General features: G+C 45.0%; 2 protein-coding genes across 8 annotated transcripts in view; both read left to right on the top strand.

Moving 5' to 3' along the window:
• Nucleotides 1–2,014: 2,014 nt before the first annotated feature.
• On the top strand, nucleotides 2,015–6,660 carry NDUFB8 (NADH:ubiquinone oxidoreductase subunit B8). Its single transcript, XM_047703432.1, has 5 exons — nucleotides 2,015–2,175; nucleotides 2,430–2,556; nucleotides 3,834–3,933; nucleotides 4,346–4,501; nucleotides 6,474–6,660. Exons 1-5 carry the CDS (start codon nucleotides 2,091–2,093, stop codon nucleotides 6,564–6,566), a joined length of 561 nt encoding a protein of 186 aa, XP_047559388.1. The 5' UTR covers nucleotides 2,015–2,090; the 3' UTR covers nucleotides 6,567–6,660.
• Nucleotides 6,661–9,614: 2,954 nt separating this feature from the next.
• Nucleotides 9,615–26,027, top strand: part of SEC31B (SEC31 homolog B, COPII coat complex component) — a 68,583-nt gene continuing 52,170 nt past the window's right edge. For 5 of the 7 annotated variants that reach the window (XR_007122794.1, XM_047703427.1, XM_047703428.1 and 2 more), the window contains exons 1-10: nucleotides 9,615–9,777; nucleotides 12,323–12,409; nucleotides 12,767–12,890; nucleotides 19,202–19,397; nucleotides 19,611–19,706; nucleotides 20,627–20,770; nucleotides 21,103–21,245; nucleotides 22,105–22,204; nucleotides 22,308–22,469; nucleotides 22,975–23,109. Coding sequence is in view for 6 of the 7 variants with exons in the window: in XM_047703427.1 (XP_047559383.1) it covers nucleotides 12,331–12,409; nucleotides 12,767–12,890; nucleotides 19,202–19,397; nucleotides 19,611–19,706; nucleotides 20,627–20,770; nucleotides 21,103–21,245; nucleotides 22,105–22,204; nucleotides 22,308–22,469; nucleotides 22,975–23,109 (1,179 nt within the window). In the remaining variant the exon portion in view is untranslated. Of the gene's footprint in view, nucleotides 9,778–11,428; nucleotides 12,410–12,766; nucleotides 12,891–19,201; nucleotides 19,398–19,610; nucleotides 19,707–20,626; nucleotides 20,771–21,102; nucleotides 21,246–22,104; nucleotides 22,205–22,307; nucleotides 22,470–22,974; nucleotides 23,110–26,027 lie in introns of those variants that run through there. The other 2 variants (XM_047703424.1, XM_047703425.1) reach the window with 2 other exon arrangements.

The following is a 26,027-nucleotide window of genomic DNA, read 5'->3' as shown; positions in this document are numbered from 1 at the left end:
TGCTGCTGGTGGGAATGTAAAAGGTGCAGCTTCTTTCAAAAAGTTTTATAGTTCTGCAGAAAGTTAAACATAGAGTTATCCTATGATCCAGCAATTCTTTCTCTTCTTCCTTTTTTCTTTTCTTTCTTTTTCTATCTTTCCTTTCCTTTCTCTTTTTTTCTTCCTCCCTTCCTCCCCCTCTTTTCTTTCTCTCTCTCTTTCTTTCTTTCTTTCTTGATCCAGCTGTTCTACTGCTAGCAATATACTGAAGAGAATTGAAAACATACATCCACACAAAAAGTTGTATAAGAATGTTCACAGCAACATTATTTGTGATAGCCCAAAGTGGAAATAACTAATGTCCATCAACTGATGAGTGTATGAACAGAAAGTTGTATGTCAATATAATAGAATATTATTTGGTCATACAAAGGAATGAAAACTGACATATGCTACAACACGGACAAACCTTAAAAATATTATGCTAAGAGAAGTAAGTCGGATACAAAAGGTTACATATCGCATGAAACTGTTTATATGAAGTGTCCAGAATAGGCAAATCCATACAGACAGTAGATTAGTGATTGCCAGGGTCTAGGGGTAAGGGAAATACACTAATAGGGATGGGGGTTCTTTCGGGGGTAGTGAAAACTATTTAGAATTAGTGGAGATAATTACACAACTTTGTAAGTATGCTAAAAATCACCTTATTGTACACTTTAAAGTGATGATTTTTATGGTATGTGAATTATATTTTGATAATAGTAAGTAAATTAGGCCAACACTGTTTCTTAATCCAAATTAGATCAGGGCTTGCTATTGATTGAATGCAGATATGTACAATTATTTTGAACATGAACTAGTGATGCTTATTTACAAGAGGGCAAGTTGCTGTTAGGTAGTCTTCCTCCAAATTTATTTATTTTTTTTAAAGATCTTGGAGATAACTTGGGGGGTTTTTTGTTTGCTTGTTTTTTAAGATTTTATTTATTTATTTATTTATTTGTCAGAGAGAGAGAGAGAGAGAGAGAGAGCAAATGCAGGCAGAGGGGCAGGGAGAGGCAGAGAGAGAAGCAGACTCCCCACTGAGCAAGGAGCCCGATGTGGGACTTGATCCCAGGATCCTGGGATCATGACCCGAGCTGAAGGCAGCGGCTTAACTGACTGAGCCACCCAGGCATCCCTTCCTCCAAATTTATATGCCAAGTAGCATACATGATTTTTATTGGTCTAATATATATTTGAGAATGTCTGTAATAATAGATTCTGCACCAAAACAGTCATCACCCTAAAAGTCGCTGCAAATATGTGTACATTTATATTGTGTAAATTATGCAAATGCTCTTTATGTAAAAATGAAAATATATTCATATGTAAACCTGATAATATCCCCCATTCTTCTTTAAGCTAGTTTTGTTAACTGTGGTCCAGCTTGAAATCTTTACAAGTCCTCGACAATCTGAGGCTTTAGCCAGTCTGGGAAGAGCTGCTTTAGGTGCTAGGATTGGTTTTACATTTGTTGGGTTGAGGTGACTGGGATATTCAAATATAAATATGGAGTAAAACTGAGAAGAGAATTTGGGGCGATTTGTGTGTTGCATCATTCCTCTACGTGAAGGAGATCAACCAATTTGCAAAACAAGAGCAAGAAAGACCAGGGTCTGAATTTGAAGAATGATCACGTTTGGGGATGAAAGGAGGAACTGCCAGTGAAGGAGAGGAAACAGACAAGCAGTCAAAGAAAGTAAGACAGGCTTGTTTGATTTGTACTGCACCTGCGGGAGATAAGTTAGCTGTCCACCTGAGATGCTCCCGTTCTGTGTCCCCATTATCCTTGGAAGTGTCTAAGTCAGCTGACGGAGAAAGGGATACAACAATATGAAATGTCAAAGTAGTAACCTGTTTGATTTTCTCTCCTTTCCACTTTCCCTCTCTGCCTCTATCCAGCCTCTCATCTTCCCTGCGGCTTCCCAAAACGACTTAAGCCCCGCCCTTATGGGGAGCCCAAAGACTTTCCTTCGCTCTCGGCTTCCCTTGTCGCGTTTGGCCCGGCTCAGCCGCCGTGGTAAGGCCTTTGCGCATGTGCAGGGTCAACTGAGAGGAAGGTGAAGATGGCGGCGGCTAGGGCGCGGGTCCTGGGAGTCCGATGGCTGCAAAGGGCTACCCGGACCGTGGTGCCCTTGGGTGCACGGACAGGTCCGTGAAAACGGGCGAGGCTTGAATGTGGAGGTGCCTGAGGTTTGGTGGGTCGAGAGTTGGAGGGGGCGGGTACTGCGGTGGCCATGTCCGGCGACGGGGCGGAGGTGGATGGAGTTAGTATACCCAGAAAAGGGGGTCAAGAATCTTACTGGTCCTTTGAAGCCCGGGCCGCCGCAGCCACCGCAGCTTGAAGCCCTCAGGGCGGCAGGAAGGACAGGGTCTTTCCTGACCCGCCCTTTCCTGCTCTCTAGCTTCGCACATTACGAAGGACATGCTCCCGGGACCCTATCCCAAAACCCCAGAAGAACGGGCCGCTGCCGCCAAGAAATATAATATGCGGGTAGAAGACTACGAACCATACCCGGATGATGGCATGGGGTGAGATGCAGAGTTTGCTTGCAGCTGGGTAGTGATGCGACATAGCCAGCTGGGTTGGGTGGCTCGACTCTGACCATTTTCCCTGAACCTTCTCGTGACCCCTCAGAGTCAATGGTGTGGATGCCTTTCTCGGTGGAGGGAGGTGGGAGGTGATGGGTGAGCAGCTGCAGCCTAGAGGACTTCAATTTTCTCCTTGGCTCAGGCTGTTTCCTCAAATGAGGAAACCGAGATTTTAATAGCTCCCTTGAGGACCCCTGAATAGCAGGAACTTTCCTTGGCTTCAACCAGAGTGCGAGGTTTCATTTAGATTGAGCATCTGCTGGGCTCAGGTGCTGTCATCCAGGCACGTGATCACGCTGGAGCTGGACTCCAGTCTTGAGAGCCTTATTTGTAGATAGGATACTCTGTGTTCATGTGTATATCTTTCTTTTAAAAAATTTCTTTGCTGTTAGGGCTGTGGAGTTGAAGTAACTGTCAAGCAGATTAAAGAGCCAACTTCCCTACTCCAGTTGATGTTACCCCCTCCCTTACATAACATCCCTGCGGTTAATTATCTGAAGTGATTACGGTCACCCTCGTTTTCTTTCCTAGCATCACTCTTTCAGTAGTGGTTTTAGCAGCTCCTATTCTTCTTCTTGTTTTCCAATCATTTTCTGTGACACATGACTAGTTGTCATCATTTCCTATGTCTCTTTGTTGTGGACAATTGTAGCCTTGGTAGCAGTCTATAAAAGTTGAAACTGGATTTGTTGGGGGAAAACTCAGCTTATCAGGAAGTCCCATGAGGTGTTTGAAACATGGAGATGTATGTTAACTCGGTGGTTGGGCAGCACATTTGCTATGAAGAGTATGCTTTCCTGATCTGAACCCCTTTTGTTTGTATACCAATTAGCTGGGTGACCTTGGGTTCAAACTAAACTTCAGTTTCATTTTCTGTCTAATGAGGGAATCTAAGTGATTGATTGCTAAATCCCTTTCCAGCTCTAACATTATAACATTGCATGACTGTTATTGAAAGAAGGTAAGAAAAGCATGTATGTTATGTATGTTACAACGTTTGAGAGTTTGACATGATCTTTTACTTACACTTTGGACTTCTGTGATTAGTTCTGTACTTAGTGACTATAAACTGAGATCTTAATTTGAAAGTGGGTTTCTCTGTCCTTAGGTGAGGCAGTTATGTGACACTTGGTTGCTCATCTCTTAACATGAGGGTACTTTGAATTGACTGAGTGATGCTGCTCAAAGCCCCTTCCAGAAGTTTTTCTGTCTCTCAGGTATGGCGACTACCCAAAGCTCCCTGATCGCTCACAGCAGGAGAGGGATCCGTGGTATAACTGGGACCACTCAGACCTGAGGTTGAACTGGGGTGAACCGGTAAGAGATGCATATCTCATTTGACCTTTCTTCCTTCTCCCTAATATCTTCGTGAGGATTCTTTCTTTAGCTTAAATGGCATTTTGCCATCTAAGCAACATTAAGGTTTTATGCCTAAGAAAGCAAGATCCAGTGATCCGAGGTCTGAGGTTCCATGTGTGGTTCATGGAATGAGACTTCTGTAAATAATCAGAGCTCTGTACTTTGAAAATTATGAACTGCCATGCAGTCTTTGATCAGCAGAACCTAGGCTTAAGCCAGCACCTAGACCTCTGTAGTAGAGTAGCTCACACTTGATTTGCAGAATATTGCTCTGGGGCAGTAGAGTACCTTTATCGAACCTTGTATCAGGCTCTGATCACCTTTTTGCAGGACGAGCAGAATTTGACATTGAACTGTTTTTCTGCCTCAGATACACTGGGACCTTGACATGTATATCAGGAACCGTGTGGACACATCCCCCACACCTGTTTCCTGGAATGTCATGTGTAAGCACCTCTTCGGCTTCGTGGCCTTCATGGTGTTCATGTTTTGGGTTGGGGAGACTTACCCCACCTACCAGCCTGTGGTGAGTATCTGAGAAGTGCTCTGGTAGGTACATTTACTGAGTGCTGTTTCCTGAGGGAATGAAGTCTCTGTAGTAGGGATCCAGCCAATACACGCTTGGCTTCCTGTTAAGGCCTGTAGAAGGCCTCACCCATTGACCTGGCACAAGTCTCAGAGCACTGCTCCATGCCTACTTCTTGGGTCAGTCTGAGTGAGAAGAAACAGTTTAGGACTAGATGAGAAATGAGAATGTGTAAGTCAACTAGTCTTCTAGAGTTGCCATTTGGGGACTTTACTTACCAGTTATATTTTGGCAAGTGATCTTTCAAGGTAGAGTCAAGGAATCTGGAGCTGAAACCTTATTCTTTGCTGGAGGTATGAAGGACACTAGGTCCTACAAGGTATGGAAGCAGTTGGTTTACTACGAGCACAGACAGTTTTATCCTGGAGAGCGTAAAGGATGTGGAAAATATATTGTCTAGCTTTAAGGAAGTTTGATTTGGATAAGAAGAAGATATAGATAAATGACACAACGAGCAACATTTGAATGGAGATACAAGAATGTGGTGGCAGTTTTATGTATGTAGTGAACCTGTGTATTAAGGGGTATGTGGTCCTGTTGAAAAGAAGGATCATGCTAGATACTAAAAATATGTATAGACTTTGGATGGTGGGCAGAAGCTGGAGGGAACATTTGGAGCAAGAGAAAATAGAATGAAGGAAGGAGAAGGAGAGTTAGTTAGCTGGAATGGAATAGGGGCATACAATATTCCTAGATAACTAGCTATATTGGTTACCTAGAGAGCTGTAAAAATTCAGACTCCTGGTTCAGTAGCTCCATGGTGGGGTTCTAGCATCAGTATTTAACAAGTTCCCAGGTAATTTTCATGTTCTGGGAAATTAGGTGTGGAAATCGCCATGTTAAAAAAAAAATATCGTGAGTTGAGTTGGTCATTTAGGTTGGGATGCTTTGACTGTGAAGTTAGGGATTTGGACTCAGTGGTATAGTAAGACATTCATTCAAATATTTATGAAGACCAACTATATACCAGATAACAGATTGTGCTGGGGGTTGGGGATCCAGTGATGACTGGGTCTGCCTCTAGGCAGAAGGGAACTATGTTGAGTTTTTGAACAGAAATGACATGATGAAGGTTAGGATTTTAGGATGATTAATCTGGGAGTTGTCTACAGGGTAGATGGTGTAGGAAGGAACTGAAAGCAGGAAGACTGTCGTGTTTTCAGTTGGCTGCTCAGTGCTACCTCTGCAGAGATAATCAGTGTCCTGATGGTAGCTGGCATGTCGGTGTGCACTGACACGAGCCTTCCTACCAAGCCCCAGGGGCTCCAGGCTGGAGAGTGCACATAGGGCTGGTGTGAGCACTAACTTCACTTCAGGAGAGCAAGAAACACAGTGTGGCTCTTCCGTTTTTCAGTTCTGTAAGCACATCAGCCTTTTCTCCTCCCCTTGAGCTGTGTTCTCTGACAGCTGTTTGTTGGTAAAGCCAGCAGCCCCTAAAGCACGTCCCAGCCGTGTCTCCTCTGTGCTTTCCCCCACCGCTGCTCCTGCACGCCTCATTTGCTGGGCCACTTTAGTGGTGGAACCATTAGAGGCTGAGTGACTTAAAGGAGATTGAGTCTGTCTAGACCCCAGGAGAGAGTGGGATGGATGGATGCATTGTCTCATTTAGAAAGCACTTACCCTCCCTCCCTCCCTCCTTTTTTCTCTCCTTTTCTCTCTCTCGCTCTCTAACACACACACTCTCACGCACACGCACACAGTGTAGGCACCACTTCTCTTACAATCTAGGCTTTCTCTCTGCCTTGGGCTGATTAGGGAAGAGAAGTGTAGTTCCTGCTGTCCCAGCCCAGCTGGGTCCGACCAAAGGCTACCTTGTACCCATTTGCCATGTGTGATTGTTAACTCAGAGTGGGGTATAGCCAGGTATTGACTGGGATGTATGCTATCTTGCTGACCTGTGTTTTTTCCTTAGGGGCCAAAGCAGTATCCTTATAATAATCTGTACCTGGAACGAGGCGGCGATCCCACCAAAGAGCCTGAGCCAGTGGTTCATTATGAGATCTGAGGTGGCTTCATCAACTTTGTGCCCCTGAACTGACTCCCTCATTTCAAGAGGTTTAACCTTAATGAAATCCCTAATAAAACTTAGTGCTGTGGTATCTGTGCCTCATTTCCGCAGGAATAGCACTACCATGAGGACCTCATCCTTTTCCTTTTTTTTTCCTTTTTCTTTCTTTCTTTTTTTTTTTTTTTTTTTTTTTGTCTGCAGCCCATTCCCAACCCCTACCCTTTCTGAGATTAGAAAGATGGGAGGTGGGGGGAGTTAAGCACAAGAAAATGGTAATTTGTTAATTTTGCTGGGACCGTGAGGGTATTTGAGAGTTCAAGTTGTGTGGCAGATGGTAAGGGTAGCTCCTTTTCCCATTTACAGGGTTGAAGAAGAAGGAAGATATGTTCCTCAGTTCCCAAGTTGGAACAAAAAGTATTTCCAATAAAAGAAAACCTTTTTATAGTGGCTAGTTTTTTAAAAAATTGTACTTCAACATGTTTCAAGTATATTCTAGGATAAATAGTTGTTTTTGGACTCAACCTGGGGCTGTGACGGTCTCTAATGTGTTTTCTGTTCTAAGAGTGTGGATTCCTTGAATCCACTTCTGAATCCTACATTTATGTATCCTGAATCCTACATTTATGAATTAGAGGACAGTTCAGTGAGTTATTCTGAACCTGTGCATGGCTTTTGCTCCTGTTTTTGAGGATTTATCTTAATGCTAAGTGAACCAACTCATTTTCTTTTTGTCCTTTGTCCCTTTGGGGACATTTTCTTAAAGTAACAGTCATGCTGCCTGATAACCTGTCCCATAAAAAAAGCACACATTCAGTATGACCTATGAAAGTAGGTCCATCCAAGTTTGTTTTTGTCCAGGCACTGAAAGGGACTTTTATGAGATCAGGGGGTGGGTACTAATACCAAAATGCCTCTACTTCAGTGTCTCCACTTGCTTTTTATCTGTCTTCATTTTCTGTCCTCAGTCACATTTGATAATATATTTAACAAACAGACATCTGTGTATCTAATATATATAATATTGTGTGATTATATATATATGTATATACATGTATATACATATGAACATACATATGTATATATGTGATTATATATATATGTATATACATATACGTATATACATTTATGTATATAAAATCGGACACTGATAGGACCTGGGGATATAAAATTGGACAGGACAAAATAATTGCCTTTAAGTACTTACGTAAAAGCTGAAACTGGCAGTTACAAAATAAAGTGAAAGAATTAAGAGATGTGTAAACAGAGAGAAGAGTGTTTTTTTTTGTCAGAGACAGCACAGGCAGGGGGAGCGGAAGGCAGAGGGAGAAGCAGGCTACCCACTAAGCAAGGAGACCGATGTGGGACTCGATCCCAGGACCCTGGGATCATGACCTGAGCCAAAAGAAGACACTTAACCAACTAAGCCACCCAGGCGTCCCTAATTTTAATTTTTAAAAAAATTTTTAAATTTATTTTTGGGGGGAGCAGAGGGAGAGGGAGAGAGAATTTTTTTTTTTTTTTAGATTAATTTATTTATCAGACAGCACAAGTAGGCAGAGAGGTAGACAGAGAGAGGAGGAAGCAGTCTCCCTGTGGAGCAGAGAGCACAATGTGGGACTCAATCCCAGGACCCTGGGATCATGACCTAAGCCGAAGGCAGAAGCTTTAAGCCACTGAGCCACTCAGGCACCCCAAGAGAGAATCTTAAGGAAGTCCCACGTCCAGCGTGGAGCCAGACGAGGGGTTCTGTCTCACATCCTGAGGTCATGACCTGAGCCAAAATCAAGAGTTGAAGGCTTAACTGAGCCACCCAGGCACCCCTGTACTTTTCATTTTTTAAATTCTGTCCTGCTTGGAACTGCCTTACGCTTTTGGTCTAGATTTCTTGCAGAGCACTCCCATCAGTGACATTTCTGCCTCATTCCCTAATTTGAGGTATATTCTAAGGTTCCATTTTCCACCCTGTTTACCTGCCCTCAGAGCTTATCCACTGTTGTGCTAAGATGCTCCAGAAATGCTTGGTAAGTACTTAATACACAGGAAGAGTGTGAATGGTCTTCTGTCCTGACTTCAAAACCCTCTAGTCCACCCAAAAAGGAAATCTAGGCTTGCGTCACAGTGATTTGGGGCTCAGTCATAAAATAACTGAACCAATTCACCATCTTTGGAGGTGTAGCCAGCAAAAACATGGTGGAACTTCCGCATTAAACCAAAGTTTTGAATCGCAGATAACAGGACTAAATTCTTTAGCTGCTGGCAGAACATTTTTATTTGAAAATGCCTTAATTCCCTCAGTCAACATAAAAAAATCCATCTGATTTTTTTTCACCTCCCTCTTCAACTGTTAACCTTCATAAGTCACAAGAGCCTGTCCAGTTTTCCTTTATAGTCACTGTCGCTATATTAATCCAGGCTGTCATCACATGGTACCTGGACTGTTAGTCACCTAATTGGAGTCCCTGCCTCCAGCTCTGGTTTCTCTCCAAGGGAATCCATATTACTTGTCTCAAAATACAATCCTCATCTTACTGCATCCCTACTCATAATTCTCAGTAACTACCGATTACCTGCAGGGTTGAACTCGTATTCCCAACCTGTATCCGGCCTCTTTAGTTCATGGTAAGGGAAATGCCAAGGGGCCCACTGGCTCGTTGGGCCCTTCCTTCTCTCTGAGATATCACCTACCTTGCTGCTGCAACGTATGACCACCTGTCTCATGTTCCTGAAGCCCTCCAGGAAGCCCCTGGTCTACAATGCCAAGCCCCCTGCATGCCTGTACCTTTTCATTAGTCAAAAACAATGCACAAAGCCAACAGCTTTTGGCTACCAGTTGGTGCTGGGCTGTAGTGTGTTGCTGTTATTTATGGCCTCGATTTTTATTTTCCTTTTCAATTAGGATTCCACTGAGAGCTTCTGGAACTAGTACCAGGTCTTCTCCACTTCAACAAATAATGAATTAGTATTTTCCCTTTTCGCGGGGTGGGGGTGGGTGCTGTGCCCGGAACCTGGCTCAAATCGAGCAGAATCCTATGACCTCCTTCACAGGTCAGCCCGCTCCTCGACCCCGCGCTTTGCGCGCGCCGTGCCCTGACAGGACTACTTTTGGCCTTCGGCAGCCGCCGTCCGCAGCGCCCATTTGAGCCCACAGGCCCTCGGAGGAGACCGGCTCAGGCTTCGCCGCGCTACCCTGACGGGGGTCCCCGTGCAGGTGGGTCTTGCCCACCTCTTTGGGGGTAGGGGCGCCCGGGAGTGCTTCCCCTCCTTCGGGAGAGAGTGGCAGGGGAGCTTGCCCCCAGCGGAGACCCGGGCCCGCGCCTCTCAGGGCCCCACCGCGCCCGCCCTCGGACTGGACCCGGCTCGGCTCCCTCGCCGCGGTGCTGCGGCCCGACGAGGGTCTCCCTTGAGCGCCGCCCTCGCGCCTTCCCGTGCGCCCCGGGCCTGGGCCTGGCCGGGTCGCTGCCGCCCGCCCTCCATCACTGCAGGAGTCCGTTCGGCTCTTGGTTGAAAGTAGTTTAAAAGCCCATCTCCCCAGTTTCCAGACCGTCGGGGATTTAACACCTCATGTGCGGTTGAGTTTAGTTTGAACTAGTATAATGGTTAAAAGCACTGGGCTATGGTGGCTGATGTGGGTTCACGTCTCGGCCCGGCCAGTTTTCTTCCCCGTAAAAATGGGGATCATATAGTACTTGCCACGGAGAGCCATTGGGAGACTTGAGATTTGCACGTTAAATGAGTAGTGCTAAACACAGCTTCTACTTTTGTTAAGGGCTTTCCCCGGAAACGTGAAAATGGCTTTGACCAGCAGGTGGCGGTGGTGACTGTATGATGTGTTGTGCCGCAAGTCCGTACGTAATTGTGTTGCCTCAAATGTTTAGAGGCCCCCTGAGAATCTTGGCTGAATTGGCAGCCTCAAACTTTCTTCAGGCTGGAAAGTACATTACAGATTGAGTAGTACTACCTGCTATTTTTCTAGGTTGAGACTAACCTGATGGTGGCTTCCTTAAGCAGGTCACAGCAGGTCCCAAGTCTCCTCCCTCAAGTTCAGTGTTACATTACAAACAAAACACTTTCCTGCCACTTTGCAGCCTGTTGGGATGGCACGTTGAATATGCGTTAGAATTGGATTGGAAACCACAGAATTAAAGTGGATGTCTACCTTCATTCAACAGATAAGGTTAGCAAGGGGAAAAAGATTGAGTCTGATTTTCATTGGATGGCTCACCTCTTGGAGGGGGTGAGAAGATGAGCCCAGAAAGGTGTGATAAGGAGCCAGTATGCAGAGAATGAGAGGAAGAACGTTCAAAGTATGGAAAACAATTTACAAAAGTTCTGAAGGGGGCGCCTGGGTGGCTCAGTGGGTTACAGCCTCTGCCTTCAGCTCAGGTCATGATCCCAGGGTCCTGGGATTGAGCCCGGAATCAGGCTCTCTGCTCAGCAGGGAGCCTGCTTCCTCCTCTCTCTGTGCCTGCCTCTCTGCCTACTTGTGATCTCTGTCTGTCAAATAAATAAATAATGTCTTTAAAAAAAAAAAAAAAGCTCTGAGTTAATATAAAGCCAGGAAAGGAAAAAAGGCTAATGTGGCTGCAGCACAATGAGTAAGAGGGGAAAGTAGCAAGAGATGAGGTTGAAGTTGTAGGCTGGAGCCTTTGAGCAGGGTCGTAAGGGGTTTGAGTGCAATTTTATTCTGAGTGCAGTAGAAGTCATTGAAAGATTTTAAGCATGGAATCCCAAAATCCTCTTTGATTTTAAAGATTTTATTTTATTTGACAGAGAGAGACAGCAAGAAAGGGAACACAAGCAGCATGAGAGGGAGAGGGAGCAGCAGACTCCCCGTGGAGCAGGGAACCTGATGTGGGGCTCAATCCCAGGACTCTGGGATCCCCGCCCGAGTGGAAGGCAGATGCTTAATGACTGAAGCACCCAGGCACCCCCTTTTTCTATTTTAAAAGTTCACTTCCACTGCTATGTAGAGAGTTAACTGGGTGATGGTAGAGTGAAGATGGCCGGTTGGAGGATTATTGCAGTAACCCAGGTGAGAGATGATGGTATATTAAAGAGTGTGGTGGTGATGGAGATGGAGAGAAGTAAACAGATTAAGATATCATTTTGGAAGTGAAATCAGAAAGACTTAATGAATTAGAAGGGAATAAGGGATAAGGAGGAATCGGGGATTTTCAGGTTTTCTGGTTGAGCAATTGGGTGGAGAGTGGTACCAGTCACTGAGATGAAGAAAACGGGAGGAAGAACAGATTTGGCAAGAGGAGATGGTGGAATAGAGAAATCTGTTTTAGACAGACTAACTTAGGTATCATTGCTATATCCAAATGGAAATGTTTGATTAACAACTTATATATAAGAACTTGGAGCTCAGAAGAGAAATTTGTGTTGGTGGTACGAATTTGGGGGTCATCAGCATATGGATGATATATAAAGCCAAGGGAATAGATGAGGTCACTGAGATATTATCTGATCTGATAATTATCATCACCATTGGGCTTGTGGCAGCCACTGTGTTTGGATATCTTTTTGGGGTAAATGCATTAGATTTCCATAATTGGGTAAGTGAACTGTCCTTGCAGAGCTACAGATGATTATGTGTGTGTTACCCCCTATTGCCCTGAAATCCCCATTCCATGGTGGGGAGAGAGAAACAAGATCTTGTGTCTGCAGGTACTCCTTGGATCTGACCCTTAAGTTTGCAGGTTTCTATTTTCAGTGGACTGAGGGCCATGTCAGTTTTCTGCCCCACACAGGACCGACCATGAAGCTAAAGGAACTTGAACGGCCAGCTGTCCAAGCGTGGAGCCCAGCCAGCCAGTACCCTGTGTATCTGGCCACAGGTATGATTATATTGTGGACTATGATCTGCTGAAAGTACATAAGTCAAGGGGAGACTTAATATCCAGAATTCCTTACTGAGCTTCAGAGAAAGCTTTAGAGTCATGGAAAGTTGGGGTTTGCTCTCAGCATAAGCAAAGGGACATTAAGTGTTTGGAGTACCTCGGGGCAGCCTTGAACTATGGCTCAAGCCTGGGCACCTCCTGTTTTCTTCCTTTCCTTGGAATTACCATTTGGAATAGGGTATTCCCAGTCCTCTCTTGTTCTTCTGCCTCTCCACTCCCCAACCATTTATACCCCAAATCCATGCATGTATTTTTGCTTATATGCTGCCTCTTCCTAACTTTTCTTGTGCCTAGGAACATCTGCCCAGCAGCTAGATGCCTCCTTTAGCACAAATGGCACATTGGAAATCTTTGAGGTTGATTTCAGGGACCCCTCTTTGGACTTGAAACACAAGGAAGTCCTTTCTGCCTCAAGCAGGTATTATTTCTTAATTGTTGATGGGTGTGTGGGACAGATCCTGATATAGACCCTGTTGAGGAATCTTGGTAGTAATGTGTACTTCTCAGAGCTCATGAGGAGATATGTGAGGGGAGAAGTTAACCCTGGGTTTATTTTGCAAGAGGATTTTTTAAAACACCCACTTGCACCTTTTTGGTCAGCAGCGGCAGCGTTGGGCAGAATCAAGTGATAGAGGGCACTGGCTTAGATGGTTGAGTGTCTGCCTTCAGCTCAGGTCATGATCCCAAGGTCCTAGGATTGAATCCTGCATTGGGCTTCCTGCTCGGCGGGGAGCCTGCTTCTCCCTCTCCCTCTACTGCTCCCCCTGCTTGTGCTCTTTCACTCTCTCTCTCTCTCTTAAATAAATGAATTAAATTTTTTAAAAAATCAGGTGATAGAGACACCTCACACAGAGCTGGACCCATAAGTACCTGATCTCTCTCTGAGCCCAGAGATGTTGGCTCCTTCCTCCCTCGGCTCTTGAGAAGATAACCTTACACAATATCTCCCTTTCTGCCAGTGTAGGGAGAATGAGTGAACCTCTCCTCATCGTGGTTAGGCACTGATTGGGTACTCGTGGATTTCATGGCTCTGGTGGGGCTTTCAGGGCTGAGTACTAGCATTCACAGAGGGTATGTATACAGACCAGACACTAGCTCTGTGTACTTATTCATTCCTCAAAATGGGCCTAAGCCATAAATACCATTATTCCCATTTTACATAGGAGGACACTGAAACTCTGAGAAGCTAGGATTTACATCTAGGCCTAACTTCAAAGTCTACCTTCTTTCTATTATTCTATTATTCAACTTTTCTTTTATAGGTTTTGTAAAGATGTGGCTTACAGCAGTGGTCTCGAGATTTTCATACCACCAGGGAAAATGTGAATATTCACTATACTTGATATATACATATACATACATATATATACATATATATACGTATATATATACACACACACATACTTATATACTTATATGGGGAATATAAGTAATACATTTATATTACTCTACTATTAAGAATGCAGTTTCTACAATTTTATACATTAAAAAGTAAGTCCTTTTCCTACAGCTCAGAAAATTATCTTGCTCATCCCACTTTAGAGATTACTGATCAAAATGCAACATTGCATTCTCTTGTGCGTTTTTTGGTTCATCTGAGAGATTAATTAAGTTATTTAAACAGAAGTACCCTTTTTTTTTTCTTTTCATGGTTCAACCTAATAAAGGTTAGTTATTGTTCTCCTTTTCTGGAGCCCCTCTGTCACTTTCTGGCAGTATCCCTTATTTTATAGTTTTTTTTACATCTCTTTCTATTTCCAGTACCTTTCCTTTTGAAGAGCAGCCACTGGAGGGTTTACCAATAATCATGAAATATTCTTAGCATCTAAGCAAGCATTCAGAAAGGGCCCCTGAAAGGGGTGAACTAATGCAATAACATTCGTACTCCTGGAGTTAAGAAGAGGGGCAGTGGGCAAGGACCCTTCTCCTCAGCCAGCAAAGTAGCAGCCTCAGCACAGCAGTGGCTCCTTAGGGCAAAGAGTTCCTAATAGAGGCAATATAATTGCTTAAGAAATCTTGTATCATGCTTGTGTATGCCCATGCATACACAATAAATATATATAAATATATATATATATATAAAATAAATTGCTTATTTTATATATAAATATATAAAATCTTTTAAAAAATTCTTGTTTTTTAAAAAGAAGGTGCCTGGGTGGCTCATTCAGTTAAGCATCTGCCTTCAGCTCAGGTCATGATCCCAGGGGTCTGGGATCGAGCCTCTCATCAGGCTCCCTGCTCAGTGGGGAGCCTGCTTCTCCCTCTCCCTCTGCCTGCAGCTCCCCTTGTTTGTGCTCGCGCTCTCTCTCTCTCTGTCAAATGAATAAGTAAAATCTTTTAAAAAAAGAACTTTTCTTAAAAAAAGAAATCTTGAAATTGAATCCTAAGATCCCTGTGGGCAGGGATTTTTGTCTGTTTTAGTCACTACCGTATCTCTGGCTCCTAAAACAGTGCCTGTTGTTAGATGCTTAATAAAATCTGTTAAATGAACAAGTGACATTAGAAATGTCTGGATTACCAAAGTGAGCATTGGTATCTGCAATTTCAGTTTGTTATAGTTATTCTTCAGTTAATCTTCGTGCCTGGAGAGCTTTTCAGGGGTGATGAGTGGTAGGTTTTGCAGCCAACTAGGTTGAAGGGACCCTTTTTGAAATGTAGGTACCCAATAAAGGAATCATAAACTTCGCTTCATATCCTGTTCCATCCTGCAAGGATTGGGGGCTATAACCAAAATAAATAGCACAGTTAACCCTATTGATAGTATTTCATCTCTACTTTCTTCTCTACCTCCATAATTGTATGCAAATATTGATTTGCATTTTCAAAGAACTAAAGAATTACCTTTGACCTGGGTCTATTAGAGTTGTGGTTTTTTGTGTGTTTTTTTGTTTGTTTGTTTTATTTTAAAGATTTTTATTTATTCAACAGAGAGATAAAGAGCACAAGTAGGCAGAGCGGCAGGGAGAGTGAGAAGCAGGCTCTCTACTGAGCAGGGAGCCTGATGCAGGGCTCGATCCCAGGACCCTGGGACCATGACCCTAGCGGAAGGCAGCTGCTTAACCGACTGAGTCACCCAGGCGCCCCAATCTATTAGAGTTTTGTTGAAGAAATTATCTTAGACACTCCAGAGTCTAAGACACCCACTTTTGGCTCAGCCTGGGTTCAGTCACTCACTCAGAAACCCACATTTCAAACTATTGACCAAGATGATCAGGTAGGTAGAGAGCTGCCCATTCTTTGCTTTATGCTTTCCACTTTTCTGTGTCATCTTTGGCATGGTTTAGTGGAAAGTACAATTGTATTGCATCCTTGGCTAAAGGTCCATGACTGCGCAGGTGGTATTCTGACAGTGGTCTTCAGTTTCCTCACTTATGTATAAAGAAGAGGTTGTGCAAGATGGCTGCTAAGAACCTACTGGGCTCTAGATTCGGGTCTAATGTTCAGTCTTTCCTTCCCTTTCTTTTTTTATAGCAAAAAAAGCTGCAGCTAAGTACTCAGTTCACAAGTCAACACACAAGTCATATATTTGCTTTTTTCTTTTTTTTCTTTTCCTTTTTCCCCCTAAAGAGTTATTCATTTATTTATTTATTTGAAAGAGAGAGAGAGAGCAGAGGGAGCAGCAGGAGAAGGAGAGAAGCAGACTCCCCATTGAGTGTGGAGCCTGACTCAGGGCCCAATCTCAGGACCCCGAGATCATGACCTGAGCCAAAATCAAGAGTTGAATGTTTAACCAACTGAGCCACCCAGGTACTCCCCACTTTTTTAAAAAAGAAACCTTCCTTGTGTCTCTTCATTGTTACCTAAACATACATTTTTCAAAACCTTTCCCCTTCCTTTGCCTGTCCTTTTTATGGCTCAACCACATTTGAATCCTGAAGACCTCTTTATCCTTAATCCATGATGCATCAGAGAAATGTAACATATTTAAAGAAATACCTGACTGAAAGAGAACTGCTCTGAAACACTGGTACAAGTGCAGACAAGGAGCTGCCTCAGGCTATAAGTAGACTGGGAGTGCGTGGGTAAATGCATCAGAATCAATACGGATTTCAACATTTCCCTTATTTGTCCAGGCTGGTATCAGTCTGATGTATCTAGTACAGGGGTTCTCAACCCTGGTTGCTTGTTAGAATCACCTGGGGGCTCATGTTAAAAATGTGAATTATGTAGGTATGTAAAGAATCTGTATTTTCTTTAGGTGCCACCCATCATTCCTGATGCTCTGTGGTGCCCATTGTTACCATCTGCATGGGAACCTCTTCAGCAGAGAATTCTACCGGTATTCTCATGTTTTGAAAGTTCCCATTTTTCTATACAAACTCTTTCTATACCTTCTCCTTAAATCTCTTTTCTTCTAATGTCTGAAAAATCCTAAGGCCAACTTGTTTTTGTTTTTTTTTAAGTTTTTATTTTTAAACCATTCAAACATAGGAAAGTTGTAGACTAGTACAATGAGTAATTGTATGCCTTTCCTTAGATTTGTCAGTTGTTCATTTTTGGTTGCATTTGCCTGCATGCTTCTGAGCTCTCTCTCTGCACACACACATGCGTACACCCGCCACACACACCCCCCTCCCGCCCCGCAACATGCTATTCCCTGTCCTTTTGCAGAGCAGAGATGATTGACAGTCCTTGAGCCCACTGAAGGATCATGTACTGTTTGGGCTCCTGCTTCACCGTCGCCAGTGAAATGGTTAACCGTAGGACTGTACTTTCTGCAGGCTTAGAGAGAGGAAGTCATTTTGTCATGCGCTGCATTTTGGTCTCTCAAAACTAACAGGGCTTTATTTTCCAGCCCTTTGGTGACTCCCCCTTGAGGTGTCAGGTGCCTTTGTCTTCGGTCTGGAGGTCATGAGCTGTGCCCATACTGTAGCATCTTCCACCATCTGTGTGTGAGTTTTTCTCTGGCCACACTCTCTGGTTTCTGTGAGACCTATTCTGGGCTTCTGTAGCTGCTCTGTTGACTTGCCCTCTGCCCACACTGACCTCTAGCCCCAGGGGGACATGGCAGCCTTTCAAACTAGTGTGGCACACATTCTTCTGCCCTGTTAAGGTCAGGGCGACCTTAGAACACATAGGCATTTGGACAGTAGCTCTGGAGCCACCGTTTGTGTCAGCTCTGCTGTTTTATCTCAGTTGCTGACCTGGTCTCAACCAGTGTTCAGCTCTTTACTTCTAACAGGCGGTTGCTGCTCTCATGACTGGCCAAACAGGTTCCTGCCTGGTCACCCCACTCAGTTCCCAGGGTGTGGGAACATTTCATTTCCAGGTTGGGATCTTATAGTATCATTTGATGTGAAATCTAGCTTCTCTGAAGGGCTGTGGAAATAGCCTTGACTGGCAACTGTGAATGAAGGACAAGCTACCTGGGAGGCTTTGAGGATTTCACATGCTTTCCCTGGGGGCTTTGCAGAGGAACCATCTTTGTCTGCAGTAGCCCAGGGTCCGTCTTTTTCTTTTGTGCAAGACACTGGCGGTGTCTCATTAGAAGCATCATTAGAAAGCCAGAAGTGTTTCCCAAGAGGTATGTTTATTCTTTACACTTCTCTGTTGGTAGGGCTGGCCCAGGGGAGTCACATGGAAGACACACAGGGTGGAGAGGTCTGTGGGTCTTTTCTTACCTCCAGTTTGAGAGGGAAGAGGGGACAGCAACTGTTTGTGTAGGGAAACTGCTTCATAGTCAGGTAAAAAAGAGTTTGGATCTTCCTCTAAGTGGAATACACTATTTTATGATAGTTAAGAGCTTGGGCTCTAAAATAAGATGGGCCAGGGCACCTGGGTGGCTTAGTTGGTTGAACATCTGACTCTTGATTCTGGCTAAGGTCATGATCTCAGGGTCATGAGATCAAGCCCCACGTCGGGCTCTATGCTGAGTATGGAGTCTGCTTAAGATTCTCTCTCTCGGGGCGCCTGGGTGGCTCAGTGGGTTAAGCCGCTGCCTTCGGCCCAGGTCATGATCCCAGGTCCTGGGTTCGAGCCCCACATCGGGCTTTCTGCTCAGCAGGGAGCCTGCTTCCTCCTCTCTCTCTGCCTGCCTCTCTGCCTACTTGTGATTTCTCTCTGTCAAATAAATAAATAAAATCTTAAAAAAAAAAAAAAAAGATTCTCTCTCTCACTCTCGCTCTACAAAAATAAATAAATAAAATAGGATGGGCCAGGCTTTAAACCTTGATTCTGCCACTTCCTAGCTGTCAAATAGGGATAAAATTACTAGCTGTGTATACAGAAGTTTCATAAATTCTCTCTGCCTCAGTTTCCTCAATTAAAAATGGAGCCCATAATAATACTTCATAGGGTTATTGAATACTAAATCAGCTAATACATGTGAAGCACTTAAAACAGTGCCTGGCATATAGGAAGTATCCAATAAGTGTTAGTTGTTGTTGTCATTTGAGTTGTGAGGATTAAGTAATCTATTTGAAATATGTATCCCTGGGTCTATGTAACCCCAGTAATGTTAATTAAGGAAAAAAAAAAAAAGCATGCCACACAACTCTGAGGCAGTGTTCTCCTGCCTTCTGGTGTAACAAAGATGGAATCTTTTTTCAGAGAAAGGGCATGACCAAGCAAGCAAACCTGTGTTGTGTGTCTGGTAAGTGAGGGAGACAGGCAGACTCCATCTTGGTGGGCATGCCTGCATATTGACAGAGGCTGACAGAAATGCCTCCTCTCTGCCTACTGACATGAATCTGAGTTTGTGCTGATGCTGGTTCCTCCTCTTTGTAGGTTTTACAAGCTGATCTGGGGGAGCTTTGGCAATGGGCTTCCGGAAGGCTCCGGGATCATTGCAGGCGGTGGGGACAATGGCCTGCTTACTCTATACAATGTGACCCACATCCTATCTTCGGGGAAGGAGCCTGTGATTGCCCAGAGACAGAAGCACACGGGACCTGTCAGAGCCCTTGACTTTAATCCTTTCCAGGTACTGCATTTCATTTGGTCTAACATGGCCAAGCCGTGGAGCCACAGATCTGAGTGGAAGCATTCACTTATGACCTTTGGTCTGTAATTCTGAGCCCTTTTCACACTGTTATGGGGGAGGTTTTGGAAGCCCCAAATGTGGGTTTCTTTCCCCCTTTCCTGTTCTTACCTTTTCCTGGGATGGTGTATCTCCAAAGGCCTTTTCTTCATACAGGCCAACCTCCTGGCCTCGGGGGCCAGTGATTCTGAAATCTTTATTTGGGATTTGAATAACCTCAATGTGCCAATGACCCCAGGATCCAAGTCACAGGTAAGAAGGGTCCCGGGGCTGCTGATTAGAGTGTGCAGCTGATTTGCCCAGGAAAGTCTTGAATTTTTGAGGCACCCAGAGCCCAGGAGACTTTGGACTTCACCACTGGAGGGCAGTAAAGCGCCACAGACTAACATGTTACCAGCCAGCCCATAGCCGGGATGGAGGGGAAGGGTGGTGTTTTGTGGTCATTAACTGTCCTAGGGTTTCTGGAACAAAGATGAAGAAAGGCAGTAAAAGAAATTGAGAAAAGGAGTGAAAATACTATTTATCAGAATAGAGCTTAGGCAGAGGAGAGTAAGACCCTGGGCTCTGGAGTGGGGCCAGATAGATCCTTGTCCTTTTGTGGGGTGGGTCAGCTTTGCCTCTATATCTGGTTCTCCCATGCATTTGGGCATCTTGTGTATGTCTGTCTCTGAGTATACCTACCTGTCAGTCTGTAACTGGGTCTGTCTTTTTGCTTCCTGGCTCTTCTCTGTCTTGTGCTTACAGTATCGTGAGGTAAGTTAAGTATAAATTTGATAGCACCTTGTGCCCTAAAAATAGCAATGGCTTGTCTTTCTGCCTCATTCTTTCTGGATGTCTTACATGTCTTTATTATCCTCCCTTCCTCCTTCTCTACCACTCTCTTTGTCATAGATAAGAGGGCTGATTTAAATCTTGACTCCATCCTCTCAGGAACACCTTGGGTAGGAGTAAATTCCAAGTCTGCCTGCCATTCTCTCACCTTCTATACCAGTCCCCTAACAGATCCTCTCTGGAAAATTCAGCTCCCACTCCCTGACACTGTTTGGGTTTGGGAAGCCCCATCTCGACTCTTGGGCTTTCTGCGGGGAGGTTGGGAAAGGTGGAAGAGCAAATGGCTCTCTGTCCAAGGGATGACAAGTTGTCCCCTTCCCCCTCCCCACTTCCTGCCTCAGCAGCCTCCAGAAGACATCAAGGCACTCGCTTGGAACCGGCAGGTTCAACACATTCTGTCTTCTGCTCACCCCAGTGGCAAGGCGGTTGTGTGGGATCTCAGGAAGAATGAACCTATCATCAAAGTCAGCGATCACAGCAACAGGGTGAGTCGTGAAGGCAGAATACAGGTTCGGGCTCTGGCTTCTTTCTCGTGCCTAGACTTCAGAGCTGCTCTTCCCCAGGCCAGTGTTCTGCTCCCAGCTGTTGCACTTGCAGGTTCAGCCTCTTAGCAGATTTCCGGTTGAGAGTGAATGCTTAGGGAAGCTAAACAGAGCTGACCCAAAGGCTAATGTTCTTTACTTACTCATGGTCATCACTTATCACTTAGAAAAGACATAAAACCCACCCTCAGAGGTCCTATTCCAAGTAGGCAGAAAAGGTTCATAACCAGAAGTTTCAGGTTAGGTCACCTGTTGCAGGTCTGCTTTGTTCACAGATGCACAGCTCAGGCCTGGCCTGGCACCCAGACATAGCCACCCAGTTGGTGCTGTGTTCAGAAGATGATCATTTCCCAGTGATTCAGCTGTGGGATTTGCGCTTTGCCTCCTCGCCCCTGAAAGTGCTGGAGAGCCACAGCAGGTAAAGTCTCAAATTCTGTCTACATCCTTGGTGGATGGTGGGGCATAACTGACCTGGGTAGGAGGCAGTGAATGGCTCGCTTTAGTTACCAGTCATCTACCCTGTCTTCAGGGTAATTCCCAGTGAGCACACGGTCTCTAAGTCCTAGCTCTAGCTCCAATAAAGAAGAGCTCCTTGAGATCCTGAGGTCATGGAAAAGAACCTGAGATTCCATTTAACTTCCAGAAAGGGAGTATAGATGGGATCATGAGAAATATTTGGAGACAATGTTTAGTGCCTCTGGGAGAATCCCCAGGCTCTGATTCAAGGATAATGTTCTTTGTTTAAGTGGTGAGGTTGCTTCATCCAAGACCTCCTTAATAGGAGAACCTTGGCTCCTGTCTATCCTCTGAACAGGCTTTCCCCTGAAGCTGTAGCTCTTGGGCCCATAGCAGAAAAAGCAGCCCCACGCTGTTCTTTCTTACTAAAGGGCTGTATTGCCTTTATACCTTCTTGGGGACTTTGAAGAGTTGAGTCCTCACTACGCTTCTTTTAAAAACAAGCACCCATAGGGTTGAGTGCGTGCCTGATTCATGCTGTTCATAGTCCCTACTCTGCAGCCAGGGAAAGAAGCAGACCGTTCTACAGGGACCTATGGGAGACAGAGTAATAGAGTGTATAGTGTACAGGCTCTGGGATTTGACTTGGGTTCTGGTTGTATGACTGCTGAAGGTTCCTCAATTTTTCAAAGCCTCATTTTCCTTGTTTGTAAAATGAAATCAGACTGCTCATTTTATAGGGGTGAAATTTATCCAAGATATATAAGGCGTCCTACTCAGAGTAGGCATTCGACAAATGTTAGCTGCTCTTTCCTTTTTAGGGGGATCTTATCCATATCGTGGAGCCAGGCTGATGCTGAGCTTCTGCTCAGTAGTGCCAAGGACAACCAGATCTTGTGCTGGAACCTGGGGAGCAGTGAGGTAGGCTGGCCGTTCTGTGGTTGTGCTGGGGGAGGAAATAAGCTATGTTCTGGGTTACCTTCCTTTTAGTCAGGGTTTCCCTAATGGTGGGGTTCCCTCACAGGTAGTATATAAGCTACCCACACAGAGCAGCTGGTGCTTTGATGTGCAGTGGTGCCCCCGGGACCCTCCAGTGTTCTCTGCTGCCTCCTTCGACGGCTGGATCAGTTTGTACTCCGTGATGGGTAGGAGCTGGGAGGTCCAGCAGATGAGACAGGCTGACAAGGTTTGAAAGGCTTGGTGGAGAATGCTGGAGGGAATGCTGTCTCTATGTGGGGGAAGAGGAAAGGACGAATGGCCTGGGAGGAAATGGGGACTATTGGAGACTGGGAGGCCAGGGCCCTGGGTTGGGAGGGCTGCACTTTTGGTGTAGTGCCCATCTTCCTGGGAGGGTGGTGTTCCTGCTACAATACAAAACAGTCCTTCATGTTGACTCTTACTCTTGGATGTTCCCTGTAGTATTTCGGGGACACTGGATCTCCATGCCGGGACCATTATTTTGGAAATATGAACTGTCTCATCAACTTTTCTCCTGTAGATCCATTCTGTGTCTATATTCCACTGTAGACCGTGGATGCAGTAGGCTTTCCAAGAGCTTCCTGCATGGGAGTCCTACCCTCACTACCAGTTCCCTAGAATACGGGAGTCCAGCCTTTGTCCAGATTGGGTATCTCAAGGATTCCTCCCAGAGTAAAGTGGGGTTGGTGATACAGTTGTCCTTTTGCCCTCAGATCTCTTCTACTTTCAGCAAAGGCCAGCCTCTCCCACCATTGCAGGTACCGGAGCAAGTGGCCCAAGCATCATTGATACCTCCTCTAAAGAAACCCCCCAAATGGATGAGAAGGCCAGCAGGTGTTTCATTTGCTGTAAGTGTAGTATATGGGGGGGTGTGCCCAGTTGTGCATGTGTGTTTGTGAAGCCTCGCGTATGCCCAACACGTAGCTGTGTTCTATGGGAAATTTATTCCTACTGCCTGTGCCTCACATCAGGGCCCATTTTCGGGCTCAAGCAGAGTCACTATTGCTCTCTCCTCTATCCCTTCACCTTGCTTACTGTGCAGTGCAGTCTAAAAAGTATTGGTGGCTGTAGGCTGTTTGGTTATAGAGAACTGCCTGAGGGTTCCATCTGATTTTTCTCTAACCCCTACATGTCTGGACTGGTACTGAGTGCAGACATGTAAGGGTTAGAAACACAAAGCAGGAAAGAAAAAAAATTGTAAGTCTATCCTGTCACTCCTCTGCTCAAAACCTTTGACCTCTATTCCGTTATGAACTCAAGGCGAAATGTACACAGGGCCCTGCTTACCTTTCCAGTTTTGTGGGTTTTTTTTTTAAGATTTTATTTATTTATTTGACAGACATGGCAAGTAGGCAGAGAGGCAGAGAGAGAGGGGGAAGCAGGCTCCCCGCTGAGCAGAGAGCCCCATGTGGGGCTCCATCCCAGGACACCAAGATCATGGCCTGAGCCAAAGGCAGAGGCTTTAACCCACTGAGCCACCCAGGCACCCCACCTTTCCAGTTTTTATTCCCAACTTTTTCTTATGTGTTCCCTAGGTTCCAGTTTCATATGACTCCTTTCTGTTCTACAGATAACTCCTCAACTTTGCTGCTTCTGCCTGTACCCTTCCCTTCAGCTTCCCTCTTGAGCCACTGAATCCTACTGTGGTCTTTTTTTTTTTTCTTAAGATTTTTTATTTATTTATTTGAGAGAGAGACAGTGAGAGAGAGCATGAGCGAGGAGAAGGTCAGAGAGAGAAGCAGACTCCCCATGGAGCTGGGAGCCTGATGCGGGACTTGATCCCGGAATTCCGGGATCACAACCCGAGCCGAAGGCAGTCGTCCAACCAACTGAGCCACCTAGGCGTCCCCTTCTGTGGTCTTTTATGGTCCCTTGCTTAAATACCACCACCTCCACAATGCCTGACTTTAAACCCTTGTCAAACTTCACTTCGAAGATTTCTACTCCTCTAACGATACATTGTACCTGTACTAAGGTTATTTATATACCTACTAAGTCAGAGAGTCCTTGACGGTAGGGACCACATTTTGTTCATTTTTATCCCTAAAGCAAATGCTTCTCAAACTTTAATGCACATACAGATCACCTGGGGATCTTATTAAAATTCAGATTCTGGTTCCTTCAGTCTAGGATAGGGCCCAAGATTCTGATTTTCCAACAAGTTCCTAGGTGATGTCCTTGCCGGTGGTCTGAGGAGTGGCAGGACCCAAAAGTTTTTAATCCAGTGCTTTAAATATTAGGTTTCAGGGCACCTGGGTGGGTGGCTCAGTTGTTAAGCATCTGCCTTCGGCTCAAGTCTTGGTCCCAGGGTCCTGGGATCAAGCCCCACATCAGGCTCCCTGCTCAGCAGGAAGCCCCCTTCTCCCTCTCCCTCTCCCTCTGTCTGCCACTCCCCTTGCTTGTGTTCCCTCTCTCGCTGTCTCTCTCTATGTCAAGTAAATAAATAAAAATCTTTATATATAAATAAGTAAATTTAGGTTTGAATTGAAAACAGATGTATCAAAGAAGTGGTTCTTGTGTTCAGAGTCACCAGTCTTATTGTGGAGGTAAGGCTGACATACTCAGGAGCCAGGAATGTGAAGAATTCTGATGTTGAGAGAGGTACATTCTGTTGTTTGTTTGTTCGTTTCAGGAGGTAATTCTCTGTTTAATTTTTTGAGGAATCACCAGACCATTTTCCACAGCAGCTGCACAGTATTTCCAACAGCAATGCCTAAGAGTTTCATTTTCTCTACATCAGCCCTAATCGTCATTTTCTGCCTTTTTTAATTGAAATGTAATTGACATACGATGTTACATTCGGTTTCAGGTGTACAACTTAGCAATTTGACAAGTCTGTACATTAGGCAGTGCTCACCACACACGTGGCTACCAGCTGTCCGCCTACAGCGCTATTACAGTACCGTTGCCTATATTCCCTATGCTGTTGCTCTCATCCCTATGGCGTATACATTCCATAACTAGAAGCCTCTACCTTCCACTCTTCTTCACCCATTTTGCCCATCTTCCCACTCCCCACCCCTTCGGCAACCACCAATTTGTTCTCTGTATTTATGGGTCTGTCTGGAAAGGCCTGCATTCCTTTTTTTTTTTTTTTTTTTTTTAAGATTTATTTATTTATTTATTTGAAAGAGAGAATGCCTATGGATGGGTTGGGGGAGATGGGCAGAGAGAGGAGAGAGAGAATCAAGCACGGAGCCCAACACAAAGCTCGATCCTAGGATCCTGAGATCACCACCTGAGCTGAAATCCAAAGTCAGACCCTCAACAGACTGAGCCACCCAGGCGCCTGAGGCCTGCATTCTTGTTATAGCTCTGTCACTTACCAGCTGATGACCTTGGGCAGATCGCTTAACTCAGGAATGTCTGTAAAACAGGGATAGTGATACCTGGTCAGCTTATGTTAGTGAATTGACATGAACCTCAAATAAGAATATGCATAAGCACTTTGTAAGACTAGCAAATATTAACAGATCAGAAGTTAAGTTTGTTTTGTTTAGCGCTAATCTGTAGTGTAGGTTTGTGCTGTAGGAATCCAGTGAAGAATTCCAACTCGGAAAGTTCATTAAGGAGGAGGTCTCCGGAAGGGAAATAGTGAAAGGCTGGGGAGTAGGCAGTAGCTGTCAACCATGGCTGCAACCTGAAGACCTTTCAGATAACACTGATGCCTAATCCCCGGGCCCTCCCCCGCCCCCGCGCCCCAGATTCGGACTCTATTGTCCTGAGTACAGCCTGATGACTCGGGATAGCTGTGGTGTTGTGTTAA

The sequence above is a fragment of the Lutra lutra genome, chromosome 14, assembly GCF_902655055.1.
Source record: "Lutra lutra chromosome 14, mLutLut1.2, whole genome shotgun sequence".
Taxonomy (NCBI): Eukaryota; Metazoa; Chordata; class Mammalia; order Carnivora; family Mustelidae; genus Lutra; species Lutra lutra.
This window is presented reverse-complemented; position numbering and strand designations above follow the sequence as displayed.